The 10767-nt window shown below is 34.4% G+C and overlaps 1 protein-coding gene across 1 annotated transcript in view; it reads right to left on the minus strand.

Annotated features, from left to right (window-relative positions):
- LOC118744986 (arginine/serine-rich protein PNISR) overlaps positions 1-10535 on the minus strand; it is a 32075-nt gene extending 21540 nt beyond the window's left edge. Inside the window, exons 1-8 of the mRNA XM_036478470.1 lie at positions 9919-10535; positions 9568-9847; positions 9329-9494; positions 8958-9164; positions 8475-8577; positions 8171-8227; positions 776-879; positions 433-721 (exon numbers count right to left, since the gene is read on the minus strand). Coding sequence (XP_036334363.1) covers positions 433-721; positions 776-879; positions 8171-8227; positions 8475-8577; positions 8958-9164; positions 9329-9494; positions 9568-9847; positions 9919-10357 — 1645 coding nt within the window. The 5' untranslated portion in view covers positions 10358-10535. The remainder of the gene's footprint in view (positions 1-432; positions 722-775; positions 880-8170; positions 8228-8474; positions 8578-8957; positions 9165-9328; positions 9495-9567; positions 9848-9918) is intronic.
- Between the last annotated feature and the right edge of the window lie 232 nt (positions 10536-10767).

A 10767-nucleotide genomic window follows, 5' to 3' on the forward strand; every position in this document is an offset into this window, starting at 1 on the left:
ACACACACATTCTCTCTTTTAATCTCAAACAACAACAATTGTGAACAATTTCATTTTTTTATTTTCAATTTTATATGATTTTAAAATGTTTGCAAACGTCAGAAAAAAATCATGGCCGACGAATTGAGAGAATGGTTTTACCTTCTAATGTTTTTATCATGGTCCCCAGTATATCCAAGTCTTATGTTTCAAATAATTTCTACCCTCACTAATGGGTCATTGTCTAGGTCAAACTAAAGTGCTCTTTATACCAAATATTAAATCATTCTTTGGCATTATAGCGAATAGGTTCCGAAATTCTATAAACACGATGTTAGGTGGCTTTAAACTTAAGTTTTCTTCGCATGAAAAGGGTAAATTTTTATCGACGACTGATTTTGATTTTTTCTTTTTTGGGTTTTGGCAAAAAATATTGTATACAAACAAACGCACCGTTTGAATGTTGTAACTTTGATTCAGTTGCCTCACCGAAATCCCTTTCGTAAGATTTACTAACTGTGCTTGTCATGGCTGACGACGAGGACGACCATATCGCGGCATCATCGCTCTGCCCAGCTTCGCCTGCTGCATTATCCTTTAATTCTTCGTCCTCCTCCTCTCGTTTTTCTAGCAAGCAGTAATACTTCAATTTCTGTTCTTCTCGCGCGGCGTTGGCTGCTATACGCTCCTCAATTTCATCGGTTACTTTAGCAAAAGCACGCCGTTTCGCACGTATTGAAGCCTATAAAGAATATGATAAAACCCTAAATTTTAAAACACATTTGGTTGATTAAACCTTAATTTCCTCCTCGGAATCATTGTTGGTATCATTATCAGCGGATGCTTCATCGTCCGTGTCGCTGCTTTCATCACCTGTAGAATCGTCGTATGCTGCTAAGCCTAAAAATAAATGTGCTGCTAGTTCGAATTCTAAAAATGAAAGTCTTTCGTACTGTGGATTTATTCTAACGACAACAACTAACGTCTCAGGTAGGGAACTCATCGTTTGAGTTGAAAACTGGTTAAAGAGTAACGAAAAGGGCAGAAGAATGCATTCATATCAGATTTTTTGGAAAAAACAATCTGTATGAAGGCCTACGAAGCACATGTGCCATGGGGATTTTGCGATTTTCTAAGCGGTATTAACATTTGTGGGAATAACAAAGAATATTACTTACAGTTGCGAACATAAAAATAGCAGTACCGCTTTTGTTTAGTGTATGTCGTAAATTGGACAAAATCTCATGACTCTACCACATTCGACCTCATTGCGAGCGTTGTGCAAACGAATGAATGATCACCGTTGATGGCATTTAAATTTCTACTCAACTACTCAACTGTATTAAAAGGGAAGAACTTGGCAGCAATGGATATTTTTCGACGATTTTTGTTGTCTACTCATTTCAGCACGACAGTATGCAATGGCAATGTTGTCGAGTGGTGCAATTTAGTCTAACACCCCTATTGCGAGTGTCGACTAGTAGTAGATAAACGACTGTTAGTCTATCGATTATTCGTGGCGTTTTGGCGCGTCTGCTAACACCAGGCTGTACTGCTGCATGTGCAAAAATTGCCTTTAAGCTATTTTTGAACTTTTTGCACAGGCACTTCTCAACTCAATGTAATTAAACTTGCTTAAGTTTTAATTAGATGGCACATCAAAGTATGCTCGTCCTAGTCTGATACATCCTCCGGACACTGCTTCCGGAGTAGGGATGTCGGAAAAACATCGATGCATCGAAAATATAGTAGGGCTGTGCGATTAATTGATTACTCAAAATTTTAATTAATCATAAAGTAAATAACTCAATTATTCAATTAATTGGAAATTATGATTACTCAAAAGTTCAGTTACTCGAGTAAGCAAGATTTTTGATAAACAAAACAAAAAAAAAAAATTTTGAGTAAGTTGCTTTATGATTAATCAACATTTCGAGTAAAAAGAGTAATCAACATTTCAATTCTTTACCAGAGCTGTAAAATGATTGAATCAATAGGATCAGCATTCACTCGACATTCTTTTCAAAATTTTGATTGTTTGTTTGTATAAAAAAAGCCTCATTCCTGAGTGGCTTAAAATGCTTGAAAACAAATAAACTGTGTTGTGTTTTTGAATGGTAGATTGACATTCAGTATGGAATGTGAATGTAACAGAAGCATTCGCACACACACATAATTGTATATTTAAAATGAATGCACACGTTTTTACCATTCAGTACTAATACTTTTTTCCCAGGGTTGATATATTTTATACTTTAAAGTTTAAACATATCTGGAATTGAAAAAAAACATATATGTATACGTATGTATGTATTTCAACGCGTATGTATAGACGTTTTCTGACATTAACCCATGGCTAATGACTGGGGCGAAATCAGTCCAAACAAACATCGCAACCGTCGAGCACAAAGGACACATCTTGATACATACATTTACATATATTAGATTCGAAACTAGTGAACTGTATATAGAAATATAAAACAATGTCAATAGAATTGAGTTTTTAAAACTCTTGCTTGAAAAAACTTAAGAATTTCATTACCGGCATCTGTCCCTTCGTATTATAGAACTATAAAAGGTCTATTCTGCACGTAACCGAAGATTTTGTAACCGGAAAATTTTATTACCAAAAAATGTTACCTGTTCATGTCACCGCGATTCTAGGAACGTTGGTAATGCTATATATTCAGCAATTCAGCCATGAAGAATTGTGAAAATTCTGGCATTGCATATTTCACGGGGCGGGGCAATATTTTGTTACCAGCTTATGAGATGGTAACAAAATTTATTTAAATTTATATGATTTTTTTTCTATTAATTTTTTTCTTCAGTTTTCAAATTTTAAAACTTTCAAAACGAAATTTTATAAGGGTTCTTGTTTTCTTTAAAGAGGGGTTGAGGAGTTACATTGTAAAATTTTTTTTATTAATTATTAATTAAAAGGTGTACTATTTAAACATATTTACTACGCACTTCTGCAGTAGGGTACTATAACTTTTCTCACGTAACGGATATTTGGAACACCTAAAATCGAGATAAATATATACTACATTTATGTACATATGTATGTATATACCGTAAATGCCCAGAATAAAAAGAGAAGTTGATTAGTCCATCTCCGTCTGTCTGTCTGTCCGTTTGTTTGTGTACACGATAACTCTAGGAAAAGTTGCGATATCGGAAGAAAATTCGGTACGCGGGTTTCCCTTTATGCAGGGCAGAAGCGTATTGAAAATACAAAAATTAAACAATAACCTGGTAATTTCGAAAAATTCAAAAAATTCAATATTTCCTTAATTACAGAAAACAAATTGCTAAAAAACTCACATGTTTATTATCATACATTTTTGAAAAATGGGACATATTTCTAACTTTTGAAATCAATTTGCTCAAAACATACATTTAGAATAAGATTTTAAGAAATAATTACACCCGAGCGCATTTGTGCACATGGGTATTATAACTTTGTTCGCATAGCGGTTGTTTGTTGTCTAGCCCTTCAGGTTAATAAAGATTGTAGAAAACGATTTTTGCTTGTGTGGGGTCCCGTTTGATTCCCAAAATTGGGAGGAACTGATTTTTTCAAATTGCAAATCCTAATAAATAAATTATTTCTAAAATAGGTTACAGCAGACAATATTTAATCATTTTTTATTAATATACCGACACCTGATTGGAAGATCGACCTATCTCGGCAGCCAATTCAAAAACGCCCTAACTCAGAAAACTTTTTATGAAAGTCCTATTTCAGAATTTGGTTGAAGAACGCCCTATCTCAAATGAAAATATATTGAAAATTTGCCGAGATAGGGCGCTTTTGAACCGCATTCTGAGATAGGGCGTTCTTCAACAAAATTCTGAAATAGGGTGTTCTAGAACAGTTTTTTGAGATAGGGAGTTTTCGAACTGGCTGCCGAGATAGGTCGATCTTCCACTTAGGTGTCGATACGTAGTTTTGATGTTAACAAACAAGCCAAAACTTGGGTTAAAAAGTGTGCTCAATGAAATGGGTATAAATTCTTAAATATTGCACTTTCGGAAAAGGATGTTAATGAAAATAGAGACCAACGAATTTTTTTAAATATATTTTTGTTGGAAATGTTGATAATTTGTGGCTTATTGTAAATGAAAAAACCTCCACAAACCAACAAATTCGATTTTCGAATCTTCATTAACTGCTTGACCCAATAGCGACGAAAAAAAGTACGAAGAAATTTGTATCAAAAATTTTTATAATTAAATAATGTATGTCTAAAGTTAGAACCAGAAGCTCTTAAATTTGTTAGTTTATATTAACTTATATATGTATGTATGCATTATTAATGGTATATTGGTAACACTTATTTGGAAAGCTGACAATTTTCTATACAGAGATGATAAAATCATTAATAATTTATATTTTTCATAATGACATTCTAACGACACGTTCACTAAAAAATATTTCTCCAATTAATATTTTTTATTCTTATAAATCCTTGTACAAATTTAAGTGAAAAAAAAACTGATGATAACGCTCTATTAACTATTTTTCGTGTTGAAATTTTGCAGTCTTTTTAATAAAATGCAACCTGGCGTATTTTTCAGTGGGCTTTGTGTGTTCAAAATATTTATATCAACTGATTGGTACTGAGTGGATGTGTGCACACATAGCAAAAGCTGCATTCATCTGAGTGCTTATTCAGTGTTAAAAGTGAATCGTTCGTCATTCAATTTTTTCAATCTTTCTTTGTATATGGAAATGTGTGCAATCGTATCTACTTTGAGTGAATGTAGAATTGAAAAACTATAAGCCGCATTATTCAATAAGGGAGAATTCAATGAAAACATAATAATATAAAATTGATGATTTTTAATTTCAAATGATTTCACAGTTTTACAGCTCTGTTCTTTACATATGTATAAACTTTATAGGTCTTATAAGGGAAATACAGCCCGGAATTTCTTTGGACACGCCGCTGTTATAGGGCCCCTAAACCACACAAAAACTTTGCGCAATATCGGGCTTGCGTTGGTCGTTTGTGTAGTGTATGGAGTTGTTTGTACTAAATTGCACAGTTACTGCGCTAAAATCCAAATCATTTTGATATTTTGCTCATGCTTGTATTATTATACAATAATTTGTGTTCATGCTGTAAAATATGGTAAGAACGTAGAAAAAAATTAAATTTTTGTTTTAATATTCTTTTTGGCGTTTTAAAACTGAAGCTATCAAAATATACAACGCACATTCATATTCCTTGCTCCTTGAGCAACGTTTCTCCAAAGTAATGTTTGCGCAATTTTATTGTGTAGTAATTTCAACAATATTGACTTGTTCTAGTCTCGGGTTGCGCAATGATTTTGTGTGGTTTTATTTGTTACTTGTTTTTTAAATAAAAGTTTTAAAAAATAACAGTTGTGTTTGGTTTAGCTACTTTGAAACACACATGTACATGCATATGTAGTAAGCCAGAGAACATTAACTTAGAAAATAACGAAATAACGTAAATCGTTACAGAATCTCCAAAGAGCGTATATCGTGCGCATATTACGGCCCGTTGAAATTATATATTAAATACATATATCAAGTGAAAGGAATTTTTATGCTCTTTAAAATATTTTAGCATACAGTTGATAACGTAATTTTAAAGAAAAATATTAATGTTTATAAAAAAATGGACACAATTTGGTTCTTTTTGCTTTCGGCAAGAAAGTATGTGTCTCAGTTGTGTGATGCTATAACAAGGCCGATGTTCATCATTGCTTCAATGCCAATTGCTGTTGGTCAGCAGAAATGCAGAAGCAGTCACTACGGAGTTAATTAAGAAATCTCGTATGATTAAAGCCGATCCAGGAGTATATATTTCTCTACCACGTTTGGCAGGTAAACAAAAAAAAAGAAGTAACCCCCATCGGTCAATGAAAATAAAGCTTACTGGCGGCGATCTATAAAAATACCGTATCTATTTTAAAACCACACTGTTCTAATAAATAAACTTCAGGGGCCCAATACCTGTTCTGTGAAAACGTGAAGTAAAACAATAGGAGTGTTCGCTATGTAACTGCCAGTAAGAATTATGTAACTGCCAGTAAGAATTATGTAACTGCCAGTAACAAAATTCAGAGAATAAGGTACCTTACTCTCCCAAAGAGAGAAACTTATTAAGTTTTGCGCGAACAGGAATTAGCAAAATTTGCAAGCTTCACTGCCAGCTGGCGTCCACGGTTGCATTTCGAGCATAATAAATTTTTAAAATTATTTCGGGTGGAACTGAAACCAGGACCTATACGTATATTTCTTCTTATTCTGACTTTCTTCAACATACGCTTCAATTTCTTTGTGGAAGTCACTGTCGGATTTCCTATATCGACAGCGCTGTCGAGTGCGTTCCGATTACGAATACAACTTTTTCAGCCGGGTACCTTTCAAATGTTTGGAATTAATTAAATTAATTGAATAAACAAATATTTCATACTTCTTTCATTAGTAAATCGCAAAAAGATTGTTAATTTTTGAATTTAACGAACTTTTTGATTCAAATTAATGTTGACAAAAATGCAACCGTGTGCCACAATCCTGCTTGCAAATTCTTACTGGCAAAAATTTTCCCAGCACGAATTTGCAACTTCCCCTCCAAATGAAATGTCAAAATTGTGCTCTCTCCTTGCAAGTTTAACTGGGTTTTTGGCTAAACGAACACGATTTGGTAACAATTGGTACCAACTTGTACAAATTTTGTGCATAGCGAACACTCCTAATATTTCATCACTTCACGATTAATTTTTCAAACGGAATTAAATTAATTCCCACTTGGAAAATAGGTAAGCTATGTTTTCTTTAAGTTTTTAGTACCAAAAATGTCATCGTGACCAATGTAATCTACTAGAAAAGAACAAAATGAACGCCTACGTTGTCAGTTGCAAAATAACGTGCCGCCGAAGTTATTTGCAACCGCCGAACTACTCCGAGCGACTGCTCTACATTCTACGTAACTTACTTTGTAAAGCGGCTCAGAAGTATGTCTGATACCTAATGTATATTCTAAATTCCTACTTACATAAGGCGGTCACGCCTTTGTACCGTTACCGAAAACCGAGAGATGATTCAGGGGGAAATAATAGAAAAGTTTGCTGAAAATCCTACACGTTTGTTATTAAAATGATTTAATATAAAAGAGAACTTTTTTAAGAAACAATTATATAAACTTCCGAATAGTCGTGCGCAAAACCCGCATGCCACTTAAATGGATATTCCAGCAGGAATTTTCGACACGAATTGCCTTTCTTTTTTATGGCATGATATATACGCATGTTCATGTTTCGTACCAAAATAAAAATTTTAAGTAATGCATACTTTAAAAATTATTTCAAGTTTAAGGAAAAAAAAGTACTGCCAAGGCATATCAAGCATGTAGTAGCATTAGAGCAAAAACAACATTTGCGTGCCTTTCGTTGTTGCTTCTGGTATCGAAAGTGTCACAAGCTGTTCTGATTTTTTTCTTCTACATCAAAGCGTGCTACGTGAAATAAAAAAAATATAAATAAAAAAATTGAAATTGGAAGAAAATTAAAATTGTTGCAACTTTCTTTCTTAGTAAATTTGTTTGCTTCTCGAAGCATTGATCCATCTTTTGCAAGGCACAGTAATCAGCGGTTGTGCTCCTGAGTTGAGGGAACGTTCCAATAGCTGCTATTAAATCGCTTGATGCAAATAGATTTTAACAATTTAGAATTTTTGTGAGAATAAATTCAAAGTATTTGACATTTCCGAGACCAAATAATTTGAAAGGAAGCAAATCAGCTGCTCTACTGATACTACCTGTTCAATGTACCTTGGGTACTGCTATTTTAGTGTTTGCAACTGATTGTCGTATTTCCCATAGCCTTTGAAAAGGGAAAATATGTGTAATTTAAAATATATCACGTGAAGACGAACTTAATACTTAGCTTTTATTATTTTAACTAAGGTATTGTTTTAATGCCCAGCATTAGATTCAAATAGTTATATAAAGCTTTTCGAATTTATTCAACCTGGAAACATGTGTCTAAATTAATTCTAGGACACATGACAATATTACCTGCTACAATCATCCAAATCGAATCATACTAAACAATCATACATAATTTAATTACTCCAACCGTAATCACAAATAAGACAGAGAGAATACCATGTGGATATATAATTAGGAAATTGCATACAAAGTGAACTTACCCAATTTGCCGGTTATGGAAGACAGTGCGCTTTTACGGATCACTTGGGCTGATGTTGCTTTTGTTTGTACGGTTACGTAGTTATCGAGTATATGTAAAATGTACACAATTTCATATGGTTAACAGATAAAGTTCATTTTCATTTACAAGTAGCAGTGCAGAGAGACAAGAAGTCAGTCATACAACTTTTAGAATAGAATACTTTATGCATTTTCAACATTGCATCAATGCCTCAGAACGCATAAAATCACAAAAACACTAGAAGGAAATATGCATATCAAAAACTAAGATTATAGACTTAGTACCTTTGGCTTTGTGCGCGTTTACAGCTTCTTGCGCCAAGTTTGCGATCTCTTGGTTTGTAACGTCCAACAGGAGTTCAGTTAGTGTTGTTCGCACCACTATCATCTAAGCACGTTTTCACGTACATATATGTATTTTTGTTTTTTTTTTCCAAAGTATGTCAAAAGGGGCAAAACGAATTCGTTTTGTGTCAGGGCAGGTGTATCATACAATTAACAGGTTATAGAGTTAAAATTTTTTAGCAGTAGTGAAAAAGTTAATTATCAAGACGGTGTCATTTGCGTAAGAGTTCGTTTCAATATTTAAGTTTTGTATTGATTTCATCCATTTGTATGTCGGCAAGTCCGGCGCATACAAATAAATGTTTGGCGTAAACATCATAAACAAATTGGCGAATTTTGTTTTAACAAATGAAAAATAAAAAATTAAAGCTTAGTGAACTAGAATATTACAATTTAAAGAAGAATTATTTCAAATGTGCATACCAGGTCAGATAGTCTATCTTCATAGCTTCTTTTACCCATATAAGTGCGTTGTTCAGTGTTATTCTCGTTATCCGTTTCGTGCTCATTGTCACTGCCTTCGTCGCCTTTTGCAGTTTTTTGAGGCATCACTAAAGTTTCATCGCCGATAGCTACACCATCGAAGTCCTCTACTTCTGGTTCATCCTCGTTACCTGACATATCGTTCTCCTAAATTATTTTTCCGCTTAGTATAACATATGAATCGCCTTTCACCAATCTCTCGAAAGTTAAAACCTCCGGAGAATTTGAAATGAAAGGTTTCGTCTATTCTGGCCGGAAGCAATGCTTCCCGTGCCTTTAAGAAGCTGTGTAATGTTAAGGATATTACTTACCGCAGATTGTTTATATTTTATGTTTACCGTGTGCATTGCATCACCGGCAATACCTACAGACCCTGTGAAATTGCTGGAATCACTACCACTTGGCTCTTCACGTCTTTTGCTCTGCTCCCTTTCTAGTTGTCTTAGTTTTTCACGTTCCATTTTTTCTAACCCTTCCCTTTTTTATAAAACCATACATTTTATATTGTTCCATTAGTTGTTTTAAAACATTAGTAAAGTGCTAACGTTACCTAATCCAAGCTGGAAGCATTTTTCTCTTCTTAGCGTCTACCGCAGCAGCTGTATTATTTTGTTCTTCCACGTTGGGTGTCATCATCCTTACTGTGTTTGGGTTTGGCACATTAATTTTTAGTAGTGATGGTATGTGTGCTGTTGGATTCGTTACGGAATCATTTATCGCACTATTTAATATTGATCCAGCAATAGGAGGCGGCAAGTTCATACGAGGTGGCCAAACAGTGGCATTCCATTGTGGCGCTGCTGGTGTGATTTTGCTGTTATTACCAATGTCTGAAAAACCGATTTACAATAGGCATTTACGATTCTAACAAACATTTTAATGTATCGCAGTTCCTACATACCAGCACCAATAAAATTTCCATCGATTGGTGAACCCGCAACTTGACTTTGGTGTTGCATATACCATGGTGCCTGTGATTGCATAATCGCTTGTTCTCTATTTTTTCCAAGTTGCATCGATGGCGCTGGTGGTGGTGGCGTATCCCCACGCCTCGCATTTTCTTCATCATCCATTTCCATATCAGCTTCCCCCTTTTCATCGAACGATTTCTTCGCTGTAGTTGTCACTGGCCGAGTTGCGACATTTTTATTTGCCGTATTTGTGTCATGAAAACTGTTACTGATGTTGGGCGGAGGTGGAGCATCGGGCATAAGATTACCAGTATCATGCATCTGGATCCATTGCTGCGCCATGGCTGCCCAATCTATCGGCCCACTCATGCTAGCGAATTGATTTAGGCCACTGAGGCCGTCACTACTGGAATCACCGGCTGAGTACATTGCTCTAAGTTTCGCTTCAGGAAATTTTCACTTTTTTAAATATAACCTTTTAAATATTTGTTTTTTTGCTAAATTCAACGAAAAACTTTTACTTTTTTTAACAACACGCCATTTTTTCCAAGGAAAATGACTCTGGATATAGTTTTTTTGGCATTTGGCGAAAATAAGTAGGTTTTATAGTGATGCCACTAAGTTTTATATAAATATTCATAACCCCCTGTCTCGACATACGACATACAGGATAAAATTTATTGCTTCCCAGCTGTTATTTTGGTCGCTAGATATAAGTTATATGAGTGGCAATATTTGTGTGGGCTTTTTATATCTTGATATAATCATTTGCAAGATAGCTTTGAAAATGTATTTTTGCCGGATTTATTCGCTTGAAACATTTAAAAAAATAGGCTATT

The sequence above is a fragment of the Rhagoletis pomonella genome, unplaced genomic scaffold (genome assembly GCF_013731165.1).
Source record: "Rhagoletis pomonella isolate Grant_MI unplaced genomic scaffold, Rhpom_1.0 Rhpom_scaffold_00001, whole genome shotgun sequence".
Classification (NCBI taxonomy): Eukaryota; Metazoa; Arthropoda; class Insecta; order Diptera; family Tephritidae; genus Rhagoletis; species Rhagoletis pomonella.